The sequence below is a fragment of the Eschrichtius robustus genome, chromosome 1, assembly GCF_028021215.1.
Source record: "Eschrichtius robustus isolate mEscRob2 chromosome 1, mEscRob2.pri, whole genome shotgun sequence".
NCBI classification, from domain to species: domain Eukaryota; kingdom Metazoa; phylum Chordata; class Mammalia; order Artiodactyla; family Eschrichtiidae; genus Eschrichtius; species Eschrichtius robustus.
Genome location: NC_090824.1, coordinates 74424421 through 74446376, shown reverse-complemented (window position 1 = coordinate 74446376; position 21956 = coordinate 74424421). Strand labels below are relative to the sequence as shown.

General features: G+C 48.8%; 1 protein-coding gene and 1 non-coding gene across 3 annotated transcripts in view; one reads left to right on the top strand and one right to left on the bottom strand.

Annotated features, from left to right (window-relative positions):
* The window catches only part of SLC7A8 (solute carrier family 7 member 8), a 55712-nt gene that overhangs the window by 922 nt on the left and 32834 nt on the right, over positions 1 to 21956 (bottom strand). Inside the window, exons 4-10 of one of the 2 annotated variants that reach the window (XM_068547650.1) lie at positions 12407 to 12532; positions 10772 to 10925; positions 10029 to 10152; positions 7529 to 7632; positions 3738 to 3834; positions 1854 to 2003; positions 185 to 362 (exon numbers count right to left, since the gene is read on the bottom strand). In XM_068547650.1, coding sequence (XP_068403751.1) covers positions 185 to 362; positions 1854 to 2003; positions 3738 to 3834; positions 7529 to 7632; positions 10029 to 10152; positions 10772 to 10925; positions 12407 to 12532 — 933 coding nt within the window. Of the gene's footprint in view, positions 1 to 184; positions 363 to 1853; positions 2004 to 3737; positions 3835 to 7528; positions 7633 to 10028; positions 10153 to 10771; positions 10926 to 12406; positions 12533 to 21956 lie in introns of those variants that run through there. The other variant, XM_068547658.1, reaches the window with a different exon arrangement.
* On the top strand, positions 17638 to 17744 carry LOC137776738 (U6 spliceosomal RNA). The gene has a single exon (XR_011076305.1). It is a non-coding gene; the product is annotated as a U6 spliceosomal RNA (small nuclear RNA).

Below are 21956 nucleotides of genomic sequence, written 5' to 3'. Positions count from 1 at the left end.
ATATCCGCTGTTCTCCTCTCCTCAGAGGTCTCTGGGGAGGCACCTGCCCTTTCCTGTCCCGACCCTTTCTCCAGTGCTCTATGGCCCAGCCTCCTGATCCTGGTGGGGTTCCCCAGCCAGACTGCTGACCACTCTATTCCAGACCAGGGGGCCCTCTAGCCACTCAGAATCTTCAACAACTTACCAATGAACTTATTGAAACACCTGGGCTTGTGTTGCCAGTAAACACCCAGGAAATAGACAGGCACCCCTGTCAGCATGATGGCCAGGCCGGTGCCACACACCACGGGCTCCGACCACAGGCTGAAGACCAGCAGGAAGGCCCAGAACAGCAAGTAGATGATGGGGAACAGCAGGTTGACCTGTGGATCAGAGGCACCGTTACCTGTACGGATCCTATGGCCCCCAGCATCAGGGCACCTTCCCCCTTCTTCACCCACAGGGAAGCGCTTTGAGGGCAAAGCTGGGTTTCACTCAGCTCTGTGGCTCCCACACCCTGAGCCCTGATGGGGCAAGTGCTGTGTCAACAGACGTTGGCGAACGTGGGCAGTGGGACAGTTAGAGGAGTGGGGGGCCTAGGGAGGGGACAATCCTCATTGTCCTCCGAGGTGGGATCAAACAAGGCCTCATCCAGCTGTGTGCCTGTAGCAGCCAGAGGAGCCCATGTAGGTTGATGAGCTTGCTGGTACATTGATATATGTTTGCTGAGGTCCTCGGGAGAAGGAGAGCAGGAGAAATGAATGAGGGGCAAGAAGGAGATGACCTGTCAGTCAGGCTCCCCTCCCCCAGCTGGCAGGATGTGGCAAATGTCCCTCCCTCTCACCAGGGACAGTCCCAATTTGTTTCAAGCAGTTTCTGCCAAGACGAGAGAAATCAGGAATCCTAGTGTGGCATAAGGCAGTCCGGGGCCTTATTTACTTCAGGAAGAAGCAAACTCTGTGGGCTCCACCCGCTCTTCTGACCGCAGGTGGGAGTCCCCTGTAGAGTCTTCAAGACTCTAGACTCAGCTGCCTTTCTCCTCTCCTCTTAGAGGGATGCGTATGGTAGGGAGATGGGGTTATTCTACTTCCTATTCTCTCTAGCAGGCTTTCTAAGAGTGGTAGGAAAGTGGCAGAGAGATTTCGAGAGCCCTCGATTCCTCAGCTGGCAGAATCTTCTAGAAGCATCTAGTCTGTGTTTCCAGAATAGGATTGTTCAGATAGCTCAGGGATATACCCTAGTCTTCTAATTTGCAGGAGAACCCATAGCACTCTGGCATATGTTGTTCTGAGCACTCCCATCTGTTCCTATCACAAATTTATTCCTTGTACAATCGAGAGGTTCACCAGGCACCCTACTATGTGCAGGGCCATAGTACTTTTAAAAAGGGAGGATCACGGAAGGCTGGAGTGGACTGGGAAGCTTCAAGGAAGAGAGGTCCTTGAGTGTGGAAAATGGTTAAAATTTGGAGAGGCAGATGGGAGAAGGAAACTCATTCCGGGATGAGATGGAGAGATTGCACGAGTGAACCCAGCTACCTGGAGGGACGAGTAGGAGACTGGTCAGGTTAGAAGGTCGAGGAAAAATCAGCTGACTTTTTAAAGACTAAGAGCCATAGGAAACAAAGGAATGACAGGATGGAAGTATCACTTCATCTAACCTATTCCTCCAGCTGCAGTTTGCTCTGGTCCTGTCCCCAGTGGAGAATGGAAATGGCTGCCCCATTCACACATGGCCTTTGCTTCCCAGAGGGTTTCCCACACTCATGGAGATGATGAGCTGCGGTCAGCAGCGAGGACAAGGTGGTGTAAAAATCTGAGCTCAGCTAGAACCAGTGGACGAGGGGGAGGGGCCCCAAAGGGAGGTTCTCGCACCTTGATGGGGCGGGGGATGTCTGGCTTCTTCCACCGAAGAACTATCTGTCCAGCAATTGTGACGCCGTAGAAGAAGTAGTTGATGAAGCCCACATAGTTGATGAGTGTGTACATGTCGCTGGTGACAAGCATCAGCAGGGTGGAGATGCACTGGGGGGGAGTGGGAGAAGCTCATCGGTGATCAGAAAGGCATTAGGAGACTGGTCGGGGCTGTTCCCCTGCCTCTAGGCACACGATGCCATTTTATAGCGGATCTCTCAAAATGGAGACTTTACCACCTCTCCTAGAAACCCAGGTCATTGCTAACACCTTCATCACCAGGAAGTTCTTTCTCACCACATGGGTGGTAATCAAAACACTTAACCACAGATACAGCAGGTACGGCATGGGCAGTAACCAATCAGAACAGATACTGGCTGTAAACAACTGGCCTGGCCACACTGGTGGCAGCCGGCTCTGTGCCACCCTGGTCTCATTTATATTTCTTCCTTGGTTGAAGCTCAAGCTAAGTTGGTTTTTTTTAATCCCTTAGGGAAGGTTGTTAACTGCAGATTAAGGCTTTATTCTTGCCCTCGTCCTCTTTTCCTGGTTGAGTCATCTAATTTATTTTTCTTCCTTCCTTTTCTTTTTTTTTCTTTCTTTCTTTTTTTTTTTTTTTAAATCATAAACAGTTATATAGCACTTCTTAAGTGTCAGGTTCTTTCTCTAGCATTCTACAAATATTAACTCATGTAACCCTCATAACATCCCTGTGACGTTTTCTTGATAGAATTCACTCTCTAACTTCAAAATCATCTCAGTGGCTCTCTCGGAACCATGTTCTTTCCCTCTGCTAATTTGTTTCAGGCCAACAGAAGGCTCGGTTCTCCTGTAAGATCTGATGGTGGAAATAATCGGGAAGATTTTAAGGGATGAAAAAGCCAGATTCTTACTGTACTTCCCTTGCAGTCATAGGCCTGCACCATTGGCTTACACTGAAAAAAAGTTTGTGGCTCACTGGGAGCATTGAGTCTTCTCCAGTTGCCTTTCACCACTAACCAACCAGGATGACCTTCTTCCTATATCTGAACATTCTGAAATTCCCCGTAATGTTGTACTGTGAATGCCCTTCACTCCTGAGAGCTCTACTACCCTGGTCTAACTGCTTCTCTGGTGAACCAAAGTCACTTTTGATATTTTAGTCAGGATCCAGAAAGAAAAAAAAATAACCCCAAAGACTCATCAGGAACAAGTCTTTGCTCCTTCTGTTTGCTCTCTCTAAATGCTTCTACTCCGGGGTAATTCCACCTCCATTTACCACCATTTACCATTTACCCCTCCCATCCCGAGTTTCCCTTTCTGCATTTTCAGTTTACCAGTTTACCAGTCTTCCTTTATGATTTTTCTTATTTGGTGTACCCTGAGACCAAATTTGTTTCAGTGATGTTTCCCAAGAGACTGGCAGAGCCTCCTGGAGCAGGAAGGTTGATGGGGAGGGGTGGGAGTGTGCAGTGATCAGCCAGGAGCAGAGGCCCAAAGCTGCTACCCTGGGGGTAACAGGTGCAGGGGGAGCCAAGAAAGAAGTTTCTTTGTGAGGTTGTAGAATCTTGAAGCAGCCACTTCAGTCTGACCCAAAAGTATGGGAGAATGGAATGAGCCAGCCTGGGACCCTTAAGGTATTTCAGGAGAATGAACCTTAAGGTATTTCAGGACTCAGGGTCTTTCCTTGCTATATCTCTTGATGTTAATCAGGCCCATGTATACCATTTGCCAGATTACTTAAGGCCCAGAGAAACCTAGGAGCACAAGGGTGACAGGGGCGTGTGTGGGAACTGTAAACTCCCAGCTCAAAGCAGCACAAAGAGGGAGGGTGTGTGCAGGGCTGGCAGAGGGAGGGAACCTTACTGTGAAAAGCAAGGCTGGGATTGGGGTGCAGCGCTTCACGTGGATCATGGCCAACACACTGGGAAGGTGGCCCTCCCTGGCTCCAGCAAAGAACAGCCTGGCAGAGAGAAAAGCAGGTCAGCCTGCGATGGCCCATGGACCATCCAAAGATGCTTCCTCCCTAGTCCGGCTCCCTCATCCATGCCCACCTCTGCCCACACAGGAGTATCCCCCCTCCAGCCAGGTACCTGCCTTCTCGTGCACACCTTCCAGCCCACTAGTCAAATGACCCACGTTCACAAGGCAGGTGCAGGCAAACCAGAGGCAGTCAGTGGATAAGTGGATGGATTCTGGAGTGTGGAGACCCTGAGTGTGGTCTGGGTGGCTTGGGGTTACTGATGACTGTGCTGTCACTCTGTGGGTCTCTCACAAAACCTGGAGCGCTGTAGGAGTAGCCTCTCTCCTTTGCCTAAAGCCTTAATCCCTTTAAAAATGTGCCTCCTTCCTCCTCAAGGGATATAGGTTCTTTGAGACATGGGGACTAAACTGTACGTGGAAAGCCTTAAAAACATGCCTATCCTACTCAGGAAGTAGCTGCCTTTGTGGGGTGGGGAATGGGTGGTAGACCAGGAAGGGACACGTGAGAACTTGGGGGATATGTGGAAATGTTCTATATCTTGTTTTGAGTGGTAGTTACATGGTTGTCTACAGTCGTCAAAACTCATCAACCTGAACACTTACGATCTGTGTATTTTATTGTATGTAAATTATACCTGAACATTTATATCCGTAAGCTACTTATTCTATTCTCCCCCAAAATCCTGAAGAAATGAATAGAGTTAGTGAAAGGTGTACATACAAAGATATTGTGATGATAAAAAAGATTGGAAATACCCTAAATGACATAAAGTAGATGGTTACATAAATTATGGTATACCTATAAAATAGAATATTATGCAGACATAATGTTTTTGAAAAAAAAGATTGTGTGAGAATATGCTCACAATATAACATTAAATGAAAAAAGCAAGACAGAAAACTGTACGATTCCATACAGTATGATTCCTATTAACTAAGATATTATTTACAGACATGTAAAAACATTAAAATATCAACCAATTACCTCTGGGTGGTAGAATTATTAGTAACTTAAATTTTCTTTCTTAGATTTTATAAATTAAAAAAATTTTAAAATAGACAGGAAACTTATAATTAGAATAAATTTTTTTTTTTTTTTTTTTTGGCTGCACCACGTGGCGGCTTGTAGGATCTTAGTTCCCCAACCAGGGATCGAACCCGGGCCCTCAGCAGTGAAAAGCAGGGAGTCCTAACCACTGGACTGCCAGGGAATTCCCCAAAAATTATTTTTTAAGTTAAAAAAATTAAAATTTTATTTTGAGATAATCATAGATTCACATGCAGTTGTAAGAAATAATGCAGAGCGACCCTATGTATCCTTCACCCAGTTCTCCCGTTGGTAACATATTGCAAAACTATACTACAATATCACGACCAGGATACTGATGTTTACAAATTATTTTTAAAAAGAGAAATTTTAACATAAAGAGCAGCCTTCTTCTTCTTTCCTCTCCCAAGAAAAAAAGAGAATACTGTAAGCTGTTAGGAAATTAGGCCACTTTTCATTGGAAATTAGGCCACTTTTCCTTTTTTTCTAGGATTTTGTAGGGAAAGGAGCACCTAAGCGTTGAGAGGAAGGGGATGGTGTGAAGCGTTGAGAGGAAGGGGATGGTCACAGACAGAAAGGAACAGAATCAGCACACTGGGTGGTCTGAGGGAACTGTCACTTTGTGATTTGTGTATGGGGGAGAGTGGAGCCAACAGCTGTGGCTCCTCAGAAGCATGGGAGTCGATTATGGTCCCAAGTACCCATATGTACACCACCAGTTGCCATCATCAACTACCTCGTCCTGTGTCACTAGTTTCATGCAGCCACATGACATTGCCCCTCTGCAGTGCAGCCTCATGCACCCAGTGGAGCCCCAGGTGCTCTGTGGGCCTCACCATGCACATAACCAGGGTCCCAAGTTCACATCCCTCCTCCACATGCAGCCAGGACCAAGTGGAGTTGGCAGGTCCAACAGTATTAGCAAGTCAAGTTCACAAGAGACAATCCTTGCCCAGCTAGCCGACCACAGAGGAGACATGACATTAAGCATGACACACACGCACACACGCTCCTACTCCTCAGGAAGGATCATCCTCTCCATACCCCCAAACACAAAAGAGTAAGAGAGAGAAGGAGGGAAGGAGGCAGGAAGGGAGGAAGGGAGGAAGGAAAGAGGGAGGGATGGAGGGAGGGTGGGAGGGAGGAAGGGAGGGAGGGAGGGAGGAAGGAAGGAAGGAAGGAGGGAAGGAGGGAGCAAGGAAGGAAGGAGGGAAGGAGGGAGCAAGGAAGGAAGGGAGGGAGGGAGGGAGGGAGGAAGGAAGGAAGGAAGGAGGGAGGGAGGGAGGGAGGAAGGAAGGAAGGATGGAAGGAACTGGAAAGATGAGTTGAGGAGGCCTGCCGGGTGAGCTGTGCCTCTGAATCCGAGGCCGAGCGCATCGGGCCGCTGCCTCTCGCATGCACACATAGCTGGACCACATGCACGCAGACCGCTGCTCGGCCTACCCGAGGGACAAACCCCACTCTAAAGCGACTGGAGCCAGTCACTCTCCTTCAATAGATCCCAGAGAGCCTCAAGGGTCACTGCTCTTCCACCGCTTGCCCTCGGCTGGGGCCTCCGGGGGTCACTGCTCCTGTGTAACACGCACACGAGGTTGCCGTGGGTGAGTGTCGGAGGGTCCTGGGGTACGGGGGATGCCCACACTCCCTCTTTCTTGCCCTGGGTCCTGAAAACATGACACTCCCTTGTCATTTCACAGGAACTCCTCCCTGACGTGACGCTGGCTTTGGAAGCAGCTGAATTCAGGGGCTCACTGCTTTTGCTGTATCTTTCGAGTAGGACTGTGCCCTTGGAGGAGGGGGGCTTTCTAAGAACGCTGGGAGGACCCTTTGGACTACATCAATGGAAATCATCCAGCATCTGCCAGCCTCAACTGCCCATTCTGGAGACAGCAAAAAGGGACATTAAGAAGGGGGCAGATGTCCGGATGTGTGCAGGCAGGGGCTGGGGACGCCTGGGCCCATTCATGCTTCGGGCTTTCCTGAGTGTTTGGGGTAGGGGACGTGGCTTTGGACAAATGCTTTCCTTCCGTTCTTCCTCACCCATCTCACTTCACACCCCTACCCGCGTCTCATGGGTGGCCACACAGGGCCTCCTACGGCCACCTGTCAGCTTAACAGGGAGGAGCCTGCCCCCTCAGGGCACTCAGATGAGCCCATTCCATCTGCAATCCGGGCCCAGAACTTTCATGAGAGGCCAGCCAGAGGCCCCAGGCACGGGTCCCTCCTGGTCCCTTTCAGAGTGGGGTTCCTTTCCAGCCAGCACAGCCTGCTTCCAGGCAAGCGGGAAAGGGGCTCTGAGGCTGCAGGCAAGGCACTGTTCTGTCGCCAAGCACACAGCCTGGGGACTCCTCAGCCCTCTGCTCCTCTGGACGTGAGGTGGGATGGCGCTTCCTGCCACCGCAGCTAAAGCCACACACGTCGTGCGTCACCACACGAGCAGCACAGGCTCCTCCGTGTCCACACAGACACACGCACACGCCCTCGTGTGAGCAATCACCCCCTGCAAGGTCACCACCCAGCCGCCCATACAGACCCCCGCTGACGGAGACAAGCCCCCCACATATACACAGAGCAATATGCACAGCAGAGTGGCCTCTGGCCCAGGAAGGGCCTGGACGGCACTCACCGGGAGGAGGTGAAGAGGGACCCATTGACTCCTCCAAATGTGGACAGGGCGACGGAAATGGGCATGATCCAGGCCATGACCCCTAGAAGCTTCTCTCCAAAAGTCTGGGAGAGAAAACAAGGAGTGAGCATAAAAGGAGAGGTCACAGCCTCCCACCTGTGTGTCACTGCTGGGAATGTTCCCTCCCAAACCCACCCCTGCTGAGTCTCTCTGGCTAAAGTCCTTGAGAGGAGGGACCACAGCTTCCCTGCCCCAGCCCCTCCTGCACCCCTACTTCCCTTGGTGATGACTACACACTGGGGATTCAGTAATGTTTGGGACTGATTAACTAATGAATGAGACTGTGTATGGTGGTGATAATAACAATGAACAACTAACATTTGCTATCCTTGTTTTATGGATAATGAAATTGAGGCACAAAGCAATTAAATAGTTTGCCTAAGATCACACACCCAGGAAGTGGAGGGCCAGGACCGGAAACCAGCTGTGTGAGTCCAGGCCTCGTGTACTTTACACTAGAGCGACTCAGGCTGGGTTTCAAATCTTAGCCCAACATTTAGGAGCTGTGAGACCTTGAGCAAAGTTCTTAATCTTTGAGCCTCAGTTTTCCCATCTGTAAAATAGAGATAAATCCTAATTCATAGAAACAGAAGATATTGTGGGGGCGGGGGGGAGTGATAAGAACAAACCACTACGTAGGCCAAGAAAGAAAAGGTGGTGAAGCTATAGACCAGTCTGCATGTATTGAAAGGATATAGGAACTTCCCCGGTGGAGCAGTGATTAGGAATCCACCTGCCAATGCAGGGGACACGGGTTCGATCACTGGTCTGGGAAGATCCCACATGCCGTGGAGCAACTAAGCCCGTGTGCCGCAACTACTGAGCCTGCGCTCCAGAACCCACGAGCCACAACTACTGAAGCCTGCGCGCCTAGAGGCCATGCTCCACAACAAGAGAAGCCACCGCAATGAGAAGCCTGCGCACTGCAACAAAGAGTAGCCCCCTCTCACTGCAACTAGAGAAAAGCCTGCGCGCAGCAACGAAGAGCCAACGCAGCCAAAAATAAATAAATAAATAGATTTATTTTAAAAAAAGAAAGGATATAAAATGTTGGGGAATCAGCCTTTTCTACATTCTCTGAGCCAAGTACATGCTTGATTTATAGCACATTTATATTTATATATAATTTATAGCACATGATGAGGAAGGGGTCGTGTGTAAGAGCTGTCTTGCTGGGGAGGGTTAGTGGTCATGTGAACAGGCTGCCATGGGACAGTGGAGAGCCTCTTTTTTTATGGTCTTCAGAGATTAGACCCATGATGACAGTGGCAGGGTGGGGCTGTGGCCCAGGTGAAGCCACATGAGGGAACTGCATGGCTCCCAGGTCTTTCCCGGATATCAAGGACCCCAATGCCTTGGACTTGTAAGATCTCTCCCCAAAGAGCACAAACTGCATATGCTTTTCCCTAATGAGGGAAGGAGTCAAGTTGTCCAGGTGAGGATACGGAGGCAGAGAGAAACTGCGAGTCTTGTGCAAGATTATGTCTTTCTGAGGAGGAGCCCATCTCCTTTATACAATCATCATATTTCAAGTTTAAAGTGCCCTAAGGACTTCCCTGGTGGCTCAGCGGTTAAGAATCTGCCTGCCAGTGCAGGGGACATGGGTTCGAGCTCTGGTCCGGGAAGATCCCACATGCCGTGGAGCAACTAAGCCCGTGAGCCACAACGACTGAGCCCATGCGCCGTAACTACTGAAGCCCACGCGCCTAGAGCCTGTGCTCCGCAACAAGAGAAGTCACCACAATGAGAAGCCCGCGCACCACAACGAGGAGTAGCCCCTGCTCCCCGCAACTAGAGAAAGCTCGCGCGCAGCAGCAAAGACCCAACGCAGCCTAAATAAATAAATAAATAAACAAACAAACAAAAGTTTAAAGTGCCCTAGATCAGGAGTCAGCAAACTTTTTTCTGTAGAGTCAGATAGTAAATATTTCCGTTTTGTAGGCCATACAGTCTGTGACAATGACTCAGTTCTGCCGTTGTAGTTGCCCATCACATCCTGGCCATCCGATTGCTCCTGGGCACCTGAAGACGTGGCTTCTGCCCTGAGGACCTGAGAAGACTTCCAGTCCCACAAGGCCATGGATCAGGGGAAAGCGAGGGGGGCTAGGCCCACAAGTCTATATCACCATTCCCAGTTTGAGGGCATGTGAGTTTGATTTCTTTCTTTCCTTTTTTAAAATTGAAGTATAGTTGATTTACAGTGTTTCAGGTGTACAGCAAAGTGATTCAGCTATATATATATTTATATATAATCTATATATATAAAGATATAAATACCTTCCTTTTCAGATTCTTTTCCATTATAGGTTATTACAAGATATTGAGTATAGTCCCCTGTGCTATACAGTAGGTCCTTATTGTTTATCTATTTTATATATAGTAGTGCATATCTGTTAATCCCATACTCCTAATTTATCCCTCCCCGAGTTTGATTTCTTACCACAGCGACTGCGTTTGATGCCAGCAGCTCCTGGGGGGACAGTGCAGTGACATAAGCGACATTGGCAAAGACATACACAAATGTGACCAGTGGGATGGAGATGAAGATGGCTCTGGGAAGGTTCCTGTAGAGGGAGAGGAGGTGAGAGGGGGAAGGCCTGGCACCTGGGACCACCTGCCTCGTCATGGGGTCCAGGGCGTGCCTTCTGTCTTTCTGCACGGAGTTGTCCTTGCAGCCTTCTGCGATGCTCCCTCTCCCTGGGGGGTGGATTTTGTCTCCATATGGGCAGGATAATCGAAGGGAAATGAAACAGCTTAGGTTGGAAATATGCTCCATACCTGTTGATCTCTTCCTGACCAGAATCTCCACCATGCGCTCCCCACCCCTCCCCGAACACACACCTCAAGATACAAAGACCTGCCTGTCATGAGACAGATGAGTAAGACGCCTGGAATCCTCTCAGGGCACATTGCACTCTCTAAGGCAGTGGTGTTATCTCAGCACCATGTTTGTCAGCTTTTCACCTGCTCTGGCATAGTCACTGGATCATTTTTCTCCTGGCAGGGTGGGTGACAAATGGTCTAAGTTCCTGAGAAATGAACTGGTTCTTCAGGATAGACCAGGTCATGGTCAGAAGGGGACTGAGGGGAGAAGTAGGCACTGGACCTGTGGCTCCCTCTTTCCAGTGGCAGGTGCCGTGGATTTTGAAGGGGGAGAGGGAGAGCTGGGCTACTGCAACTCACTTGTAGGGATCGACAAGCTCCTCCGTCACGTAATTTAGAAAGTTCCAGCCTCCATAGGCAAAGGAGCCCTGAAGGAAAGCCAGCGCCATGAGGCCGACGTCAGGTTCCTGGAAATTCTCAAATGCGTTCTTTGGCTCCAGCCAGAAGTACTGTCCTGTGGACACAGGGGCAGGAGGCTGCTCAGAGAGACACGTCAGAACTCGGCAGCCCCCGGTCTCCAGTGAAGGCCACATATTGGAGAAGTGGGGCCAAAAGTAGCAGAGAAGTAGAGGTCTAGGACCCCCCAGGACGTGGTAATGATGAGTCCAAATGGCGGCTCAGGTTCAAAGCACAGTTCTGAATGTTCCTTTTTTAAAAGGCAGAGTTCCTTGGAAAGAAAGGCCAGGGGAGGTTACTGGGCAGGGCAGGGTAAATTGGAACTGGTTTGCCAGGATTTGGAGATGCAGGATTGGAGTCACTGGCAATCTCCTGATCACCTTCCCTCATACCTAAGTTGGTACATTTTCATGGAGAAAGCACCAAGAACAACAAACCCTCAAACATAAGCTTCCGTGATGCTATTATTAGCTCAAGCTTGTTCTGCTTTCTTTGTCAATATCCTCCTGTCTCTTCCTAAGGCGTGTGTTTGGTCTCCCCTTTCATGGAATAGATCTCCTGAAGACAGGGATTCTTCAGCGAGGAGCTTTTCAATGGCATTCCCAGCCCTCAGCACAATATCCTGCACACAGTGGGTCCTCAAGAAAGGCTGCTGATTAAGGTCATAGTAAGATACTGAGTAGCTGACCACACTTTACATCGTCATCCATAATCGAGGATTTGGACAGGAAATAACGAGATGAGAGTGATCAGGAGAAAGCACTGGGACCAGATTAGGAGGTCCCAATAAAAACTGGGCTGTCTTTATCTTTGAAAAGACAGCCCAGTGATTTCTTTAAGTCTGAGTTCCCAAAAACAATACAACCTGCTAAAGAATTTAATCCAATGGATGAAGATAATTAGGCATGTTATACAGCAGAAGCTTAATTATGTTTCCTGGAGTCAAAATCCAGGCACCCCACACCGCCTCCAGAGCTTGTGGGTGGGTGGGAGGTCTCCCTGTTTGTCATCTGACTTTCTCCAGGAGCCAGTGACACTGGGCAGAGTCTAGTGCTGCCACAGGTCCCATGGAAACCAAATACAGGCTCGGGCTTGGAAAGGGCCAAATCCAATGGGGAATGTTGGCAGGGGCCCCAGGAATGCAGAGCTCTCTCCTGTAGAGATTATGAGTAATTTTGAAACGTATAAAAAGCTCCTCTGTCTCCCATTTTAAGATATGGACAAGATAAAATATAAGATACAAAGAGCTTCCCTGGAGCTGGGACAAAAGGGCAATAGTATTCCAGAAATCTGGAATCTTCATCTACCTGTGCTGGAGCCATGAGATCAGCATGGGAGGACTGAACTCTGCACACCAGGGGGGCGTGCCCAGCTCCCGGCCACAGTGGAGAAAATGGTTTCTTGTCCCCTTTGTCAAGCAAGTGAAGAAGAAAAGTCATTCAAGGAGAGAACTGGGACATCTCAGGGTGTGTACACATCCAAAGATAGTGTGGGGTGTGTGTGTACACACAAGGGGTGGCAAGCTCTGATGACACCCACCTTTGCAGATCTGTACAACTCCCATGACGATGATCAGGCCCAGGGCCAGGAGCTTCCCAGCTGTGAAAACGTCTTGAACCCGGGTGGCCCACCGCACACTGGAGCAGTTGACCCATGTGAGGAGCACTGAAATGACAGACCCCCAAACATACCCTCAGGGCCATAAGGAGGCTACAGGACCCCTCTGCACAGAAGTAGAAACGCTCCTCGCTCCTGATGATGAGACTGTAACGGGCAAGCCAAAAATGCCGCAAGCTCAGCCCCAGTGTCCAGAAACTTTGGCCAGGATAGTAGGTTGGGTTACAAATGGGGATTACGTGCCACGAATTAGAGCTTGGTCAGAACATGCCCTTGCCCAGGGCTGGAAGCCAGAAGTTGAGCATGGAAGTGTGGGCGCTGGCTTTGGGGAAAAATCAAGCCTCTCATCAGGGCATGAGTGTGGGCTCTGTTTTCAAGATATTGTATGTTCAAGAGGAGACCTGAACAGCTGGTAGGATCCTGGATGTCATCTTCCTGAACCTGATTTTAGGGCAACAAGGTTTAGGGGAATCCTTTGTTACTTAGGTGTATCACGTTATAATTTACATTTAGTAAAATTCATTTTTCTAAGTGTACAGTTTGATGAGATTTGACAAATGTATTGTTTAATCACTACCACACCCTCTATATAGAACATTTCCAATACCCCAGAAAGTTCTCTTGTATATTGTACTCCTTTGAGGTCAGTCCCTTTCCCTTACCTCTGGAAACCACCAATTTGCTTTCTGTCCCTTTTCCAGAATGTCACATAAATGGAATCATACAGTATCTAGCCTTTTGTGTCTGGCTTATTTCACTTAACATGGTACTTCTGAGATCCACTCATGTTGCTATGTATATTAATAGTTCCTTTTTATTGTCAAGTAGTACTCCATTATATGAACGCATTAGTTTTCTATTTACCGGCTGATAGACATTTGGGTGGCTCCCAGTTTGGGGCTATTATAAATAAAGTTGCTATAAACACTTGCACAGAAGTCTTTGAGTGGATCATAGAGGTCTTTGAGGGGAGTTTTCATTTCTTTTGAGTAAATATCCAGGAATAGGATCCTGGGTCATATGGTGAACACGTTTGACTTTATAGGAAATTGCCAAACTGTTTTCCAAAGTGGTTATATCATTTTGCATTCCCACCAGCAATGCACAGTCCTGTTGCTCTGCATCCTTGCCAGCATTTGGTATTGTCAGCTTCAAAAGTCTGACCATTCTAGGGTCTTGCTTGGTGGTCCAGTGTGTAAGACTCCACGCTCCCAATGCAGGGGGCCCAGGTTCAACCCCTGGTCGGGGAACTAGGTCCCGCATGCATGCTGCAACTAAGAAACCTGCAGGCCACAACTAAGACCCAGTACAGACAAAATAAAATAAATAAATAAATAAAAGATGTGGTACACATATAAAATGGAATATTAAACAAAAAAAAGTTTGACCATTCTAAAGGATGTGTAGTGGTATTTCACTGAGGTTTTGGTTTGCATTTCCCTAGAGACTAATGCTGTTGAGCATGTTTTCATGTGCTTATTTGCCACCATCCCTATATCTTCTTTGGTGGCATGGAGGGCTTGGAGTCACAGGGCTCCCACAGAGACGCCAACAATGTGGAACCTCCAAGGGCTGGCGGAGAGCTCAGAGGCTGAGCTGTAGGACAGTTTTACTGCCACACTCCTTAAGCAACTTATGGGAGACCAGGGGCTGTGGGAACCCAACTTCCTGGTGGTTATGAAGTACTTGAGAATGTGGGAAAAAAATTAAAATCTTCGGGCTTCCCTGGTGGTGCAGTGGTTAAGAATCCGCCTGCTAATGCAGGGGATGCGGGTTCGAGCCCTGGTCCGGAAAGATCCCACATGCTGCGGAGCAACTAAGCCCGTGCACCACAGCTACTGAGCCTGCACTCTAGAGTCCGCGAGCCACAATTGCTGGGCCTGTGTGCCACAACTACTGAAGCCCGCGCACCGGAGCCTGTGCTCCGCAACAGGAGAGGCCACCGCAACGAGAAGCCCGCGCACCGCATCGAAGAGTAGCCCCCGCTCGCCACAACTAGAGAAAACCGGCGCGCAACAGCAAAGACCCAAAGCAGCCAAAAATAAATAAATAAGATAAATAAATTAAAAAAAAAATTAAAATCCTCTTGCTTCCCTTTCCCCTGAAACAGTGACCAGGACGCCCCCTAGTCCTCCAAGGGTACAAGCCATACATGTAAAAGCACGAGACTCCCTCTCTTCTCAAGCCTCTAATCAGGCCTCTGACTTCACTTGAACAGCTGATCAAGTTATATCATTACCTTATCCAGAAACTGTGCTTTTACTTTTCAAGTACTTTCCAACCTTACTTGATTCTGAGAACATTTCTGCAGGGTAAGGACCTGACATTATTATCCATCTGTAACCTTCCTCCCTGAGCTGTTTCTACCTGGCAAACTCCTCAGCTTTCAAGATCCAGCTCAAATGTCACCTGATCCGTGAGTCTTTATTATTTTATTTATTCCTGACAAGGTGCCTGCCAGGTAAGATGTATCAGCTGCGTTTTGTAGGCAAGGAACAAAGTTCGTCTCTCCTTTCTACTCCCAGACCACTTTGTTAATAAGGTTGGCACTTATTTCTTTGTATTACAATTATCTGTTTCTTTTTCTCTGTCTCCTTGTAGACTAGGAGGGCGGACTGTGACTTTTTCATATTTTTTTAATATATATATTTTTTATAAGCAGATATTCATTTTAATTAATTAATTAATTGTTTATTTATTTTTGGCTGTGTTGGGTCTTCGTTTCTGTGCGAGGGCTTTCTCCAGTTGCGGCAAGCGGGGGCCACTCTTCATCGCGGTGCGCGGACCTCTCACTATCGCGGCCTCTCTTGTTGCGGAGCACAGGCTCCAGACGCGCAGGCTCAGTAGTTGTGGCTCACCAGCCTAGTTGCTCCGCGGCATGTGGGATCCTCCCAGACCAGGGCTCGAACCCGTGTCCCCTGCATCGGCAGGCAGATTCTCAACCACTGCACCACCAGGGAAGCCCCTATCTTGCTCAATTCAATAAGGATTTCAGGATCACATGCCTGGTAACAGTTCAACCTAAATCACTCCAAGCAACTGGGCCTGTAATCTCAACTTCTCCCCAGGGCCTCTGGGTACAAGGCCAGGCCCCTGGGACCCAGAAGTTCAAACAGATACAAACAATAATGACTAAAGGATAAAGGAGACTGATCTATGAAAGGAAGATTAGGAAACAACACCCTTGTGGCTCGAGGATAGGTAAGGATTACAGAATAAGGACCCAGATCATGACCTCATCACGCAGAGAAGAAAACCATCCTCACCAAGGGGAGGAGAGGGCAAGGGCGGGGAGGAGGAATGTGGTCACCTTCCCGTGTGCTGGCATAGAAAACACAAAGGGACCTTATCCAGGCAGCCAGAAAGACTTCTCCACAGTGTTCCTGGGGGAATCGAGATGTTTGAGGAAGGGACAATTTGTCAAATTAACTTACTGTGGGTGTCTTCTGTCCTGCCTGAGCCTATACACACAAGAACCCAGCCCTTGACTAATCTTTGACCTTTAGCCTTTTCAGGGATCTTTCAGACATAAAACAGATATCCTGAGACTAGGGTGGAGGAGACTGGCTGCCTGTGACACTAATCTCCTTGGACAACGGCTGCAGGCCCTGTCTGACCCTTTGCCCTGCAGTTGGGTGATCACAGCATGTGACCGAGGGGAAAAAGGGTACTTTCAGTCTCCTGGTACCACAGGATAGCGTCCCTCACAGCAAGCTGAAAGCCGAGCCTCCATCCGGAGAGGAAAGGTCAGTGAGTGAAGGCAACACTTGCCAAGCCCCTGCCCTGCTCAGGCGTCCTGCCTCTGTCTGTCTGTACCCAGTGCCCCTTCTGTTGCTGAGGGCTATGTCCCCACCCTCTTCCCAGCCTGATCTTGAGTTCTGCATGCTTGAGATACAGTGACCTCAGGGAAGCCACATGTAGATGGGGATCAGTGGCCACTGCAGCTTGAGATGTGAAGGTTTTCATCCAACCATCCATCCATCCAGCCACCATCTATGAAGAGCCTACAAGTGCTAGATACTCTGGTGCGGGGAGTTATAAATAAGACACAAGTCCCTTCCTGTTCTCAGGAAGTTGACACTGTAAGAGGGGAGATGGATGAGCTAAAAGATGATCACAAAGCAATATGGTGACAGTACAGCTCTTCATAGAACCTGGCAGGCATCTGTGAGGAGCCCCCAGCCCAGCCCAGGGAAATCAGAGATGCTTCTTGTAGGTGGGGAAGACCCTAGCAATACAGAGGATTTTATAATTTGGGGCTAGCTGGACAAAATAAACAAGAAGGCATAAGACTATGGTCCTTGTCCATTATAATCTGGCCATGGAGGTGGTACAGCCCCATGGAATACCAGCCTTCTGTGTATTTCTTGGGCATTTTCTCCTCTCTTTTTCTTTCTGTTTCCTGGCTTTAAAAAAAAGCTGGGGGTGGGGGTGGGGGGTGGGTGAAAAGTCTCATCTTCTCATCAAGAAGATGAGACTTCAAGAAGATGCTGAAGTCAGGGGTTGGTTACTTAATCTGCCCAGTTTGAAAAGCTTATTGTCAACGTAATGGGAGGGAGACAAAAAAAATGAGGCAGGCAGGAGGAGGGGACTCAGAACTCAGAAATCTCGTAAGCTGCCCAGAGCCCAGGGCCTAGCAACTGCCAAGTAGGAGAGGTGGGCTCAACGCTTCCTGCCCTGGAAAAGCTGCAGAACTGGCAGAGATGCAGAGTCCTTGTCAGAGCCATGACAGTGCAGATCCTGTGGCTGACCTGGAACGTGTCCACCGTGGAGAGGTTGGGTAAGCTCCTGCTCCCTAAGAGAGGGTACCCCTCACCCCAGGTCAGCTCTGATCCTCAGACTCCGATCCCTGGGGAGTCATGAAGCCTCTCCTTCACTTCTCCCCCAGACAATGACACCAGAACTCATGGGACCTGTGGTAGGCAGAACAATCGCCATCCCAAAGATGTCAACATCTTAATCCTGTGAATGTTACCTTACAAAAGGAATTTCACAAATGTGATTAAGGATCTTCAGGTGGGGAGGTTATCCTGGATTATCTGAGTGGGCCCAATGTCATCACAAGAATCCTTATAACAGGGAGACAGGAAGGTCAGAGTTACAAAGGAAATGTGATGATGGAAAACAGAAGTCAGAAAGAGAGAAAGATTTGAGTGCTCGCTTCAGCAGCACATATACTAAAATTGGAATGATACAGAGAAGATTAACATGGCCCCTGCGCAAGGGTGACACGCAAATTCGTGAAGCGTTCCGTATGTTTACAGAAAACAAATTTATGGTTACCAGAGGGGAAGGGGAGGAAGAGGGATAAATTAGGAGTTTGGGATTAACATATACACACTACTATATATAAAATAAACAATAAGGTCCTACTGTATAGCACAGGGAACTGTATTCAATATCTTTTTTTCCCAATATCTTGTAATAAACTATAATGGAAAAGAATCAGAAAAAGTATCCATATAACTGAATCACTTTGCTGTACACCAGAAACTAACACAACATTGTAAATTAACTATACTTCAATTAAAAAAGAGAGAGAGAGAGAGGGAGAGATTTGAAGATGCTATGCTGCTGGCTTTGAAGATGGAAACAGGGGCCATGAGCCTAAGAATATAGAGGGCCTCTAGAAGCTGGGAAAGGCAAGGAAACAAGCAAAGGAGAGCCTCCAGAAGGGACACAGCCTTGTTGACACCTTGAGTTTAGGACTTCTGACCTCCAGAACTGTAAGGTGATAAATCTGTGTAGTTTTAAAATTTTTTTAAAAATAAATTTATCTATTTATTTATTTATTTTTGGCTGCATTGGGTCTTCGTTGCTGAGCGTGGGCTTTCTCTAGTTGTGGCGAGCTGGGGCTACTCTTCGATGTGGTGGTGCACGGGCTTCTCATTGTGGTGGCTTCTCTTGTTGCAGAGCATGGGCTCTAGGTGTGCAGGCTTCAGTAGTTGTGGCACGCGGTCTCAGTAGTTGTGGCTCGTGGGCTCTAGAGCGCAGGCTCAGTAGTTGTGGCTCACAGGCGTAGTTGTTCCGCGGCATGTGGGATCTTCCCGGACCAGGGATCGAACCCGTGTCCCCTGCATTGGCAGGCAGATTCTTAACCACTGCGCCACCGGGGAAGTCCCAATTTGTGTAGTTTTAAGCCATTAAGTTTATGGTAATTTGTTACAGCAGCAATAGGAAACGAATACAGGGCCAGACACCACACAGAAAGACCAGAAAGCAGGGGGCATACCCTTCAAGAGGAAACCTTTTTAAAAGCAACCAGGCAGGGACTTCCCTGGTAGTGCAGTGGTTGAGAATCTGCCTGCCAATGCAGGGAACACGGGTTCGATCCCTGGTCTGGGAAGATCCCACATGCTGCGAAGCAACTAAGCCCGTGCGCCACAACTACTAAGCCTGCGCTCTAGAGCCCGAGAGCCACAACTATTGAGTCCACATGCCGCAACTACTGAAGCCCGTGTGCCTAGAGCCTGTGCTCCGCAACAAGAGAAGCCACCGCAATGAGAAGTCTGCGCACCACAACGAAGAGCAGCCCCCGCTCACCGCAACTAGAGAAAGCCTGCGCGTGGCAACGAAGACCCAACGCAGCCAAAAATAAGTAAATAAATAAAATAAATTTATTAAAAAAAAAAAAATGGCAACCAGGCAGCACACACCGGGACCCCAAAGGAGTGTGTGTCACAGGCCTTGCAGGACACCAAGTGGAGGGAAGGAGGGAGGAGCTCTAGGAGCGGGCAGCGAAAGTGAGGTCACCAATGTGCTGACCTGGTTGGCGAATTTCCACATCACATGCACCACATGACAGCATCTCAGCTCTTCCACACACCCATATCCTATGGCTAGAGAGTCACTGCCTCCTCTTCCTTCCCTCCGTAACTCAATACAGTAGTAAACAGGCACGCCCTAGGGTAACTCAAGCTGTGCTTTTCCTCTCAGAAAAATTCAGGGCAAAAGACTCCCCATACCCCTCCTTCATCTAATCCCAGCTTCCCCTCCTGTCTCCTCCATAGTCCATACAACTTCAGGCCCATGTATGCAACCCAGATGCACAGACACCCACAGGCCCAAGAGTTACAAACCTCTTGCGAGGCAGGTGGAGTGCCGCAATGTTCACAGACATGAGTCCTTTGTTCTCTGCCCCCAGAGTTTTGTTGGTCTCCTAACTTTACAGACCAGAGGCTACAATCAAAGGCCATAAAAAGATATCACGATGGAAAGCCAAGAGATGAACAAACTCAGGAGTCCAGAGTCTGAGATCATTCCTCCCGGCAGACGGTAAAGAGTGGCCCCACTGTGTGCAGTCTTGTCGTGGATGACGCCCAGCACTCTGCGGCTTCCCCAGGTGGAGTTCACCCCACGGAGTGGCAGAGGTGAGGCACACGAGCTCCAAGGATTACGAGTATTGGAAGGGAAGAATAGGAACAACATTTGGGGGGAAATTTTACCTTAAATTAATACATTAAAGACTATCGGTAAAAGAGGCAATTGAAAATCAATCTCTCTAGTCCATTTTGAAACAGAACACCAGTGAGTCATTAGCATAAATAAATAAATCTTCCTTCAGAAAATTTTAAGGTTGGATTAGGGGATTGTGGGGTTGGTCTTAAGTCCCTACAACCTTCACAGAGCCAGGGCTGTGACTTTATCACTCTTTCCCTCACCTCTACCCGGCAACACCTGGCGGGTGGAGGACCACGTGGGTTTCTGGTGTCTTTTTCAAGTGCACAGCAAGCAAGTAGAGCTCAGATCAGCTTGTATACGGAGTGAAGTGGTAATGGTGCCGGTGGGGTTGAGCAAATTGGAGGGATGGAGGCAGAGATGGCTCCCTCGGAGGGACCTGGCAGCCTGGGCGGACTAAGAATCAGACAACTTAGAACTTGAAGAACCCAATGGCCATGATGCCCTTCCCGGCATGGTCACTTACTCTCTGGACAAGCCAGTCAAACTCTTTGAACCTCCCCTCCCTCTCTGTAAGATGGAAGTGTGGTCCATTTCAATCCCACGAGGATGCTCTGTAACCTGTGTGCTGCTGTATAAAATGTTGTGGTTATTTTTATTGTTCATATGCTAAGAAACTAGAACTCAAAAAGAGGCCACGACTTGCTCAGGATAATGCTGACGACTGGCAGCAAAGCAGAGTGGATGGGAAAGGGGACGGTTTGGAGGGTCTCGGAGACGCCGTATCACACATCAGGACCTATCTTGCACTGTTGCATTGCTTCTCCCTTCTTGCTTCTTCCTCTATCCCTGACCCTTTGCCTCAGTTTCTCATCTGTTTCAATCTTTTTCTCAGGAGGATACTCATCCACAAATTACCTGCTCTGGGGTCCTTCAACCCAAGCTGTCTGAAAGTGTGGGCACAAAGGTGGATTAGGGGACTATGGGGCTGGTAAGCATAAGGCCGAGGCACTGAACCAGGAGCCCAGATGTTCAAGCTTGTCCCTGTGCCTTGGTCTCCACAAGAAAGTTGCACCACCCATTCTGCAGGACGGAATGTCCTACAGAAAGCAAGGAATGCTGTTGTTGCTGCGCCTGCTCTACCCATCGGGCCCAGAGAAGAATGAAACTTCCCTATTCTTCTGCAGCCAATAGTGCACACGGCCATTAACAACACTCTGCTGGCCAGGGTGATCTTGAGGTCCTGTATCTGCCTGGCACACAGTAGGTGCTAACGCTTACTGAATAGAGGATGGATAGATGAACAAATCTAGTCAGAAAATACCAAGTGTGCACAGGAGCCATTGTTCTTCCCTAGGGAGTAAATATCAGGGTTTTTACATCGTGGGACAGCCCCATGAAGCAGGGAGGGCAAGTACCAGTGATGCTAGGCAGAGTTGGGGGCAGGGTACATATCATGGCTTCTTCTCCTTCCCCCGAGAAAGCTCACAAAGCACAGGCTATCCCTCAGTGACCACTGGATGACCGTCTTCAGGTCCTCCCTTGCTTCTGGACACAAGACTTTGGCTTCTTGCTGAGTTGGGCTGGCAAAGGGTCATTTTGTGTCTTCATCAGAGGGCCAATGAACACTTTCCCACATGGGTCCCCAAACCAAACTCATTCTTTTCGCCAAGCCAGCTTCTGCTCCATGAACCACACTGGTCTGGTCTGACGGGTGAAAGTCAGGAAGGGGCCATTTGGATAGGGGGCTGGATTTTTATTTATTTATTTTTGGTTGTGTTGGGTCTTTGTTGCTGTGCACGGGCTTTCTCTAGTTGCAGCGAGCGGGGGCTACTCTTTGTTGTGGTGTGCGGGCTTCTCATTGTGGTGGCTTTTCTTGTTGCGGAGCATGGGCTCTAGGAGCACGGGCTTCAGTAGTTGTGGCATGCAGGCTCAGTTGTTGTGGCTCGTGGGCTTTGTTGCTCCATGGCATGTGGGATCTTCCCGGACCAGGGCTCAAACCCGTGTCCCCTGCATTGGCAGACGGATTTTTTTTTTTTTTTGCATTTGAAAACATCTGTATTCTACAAACATA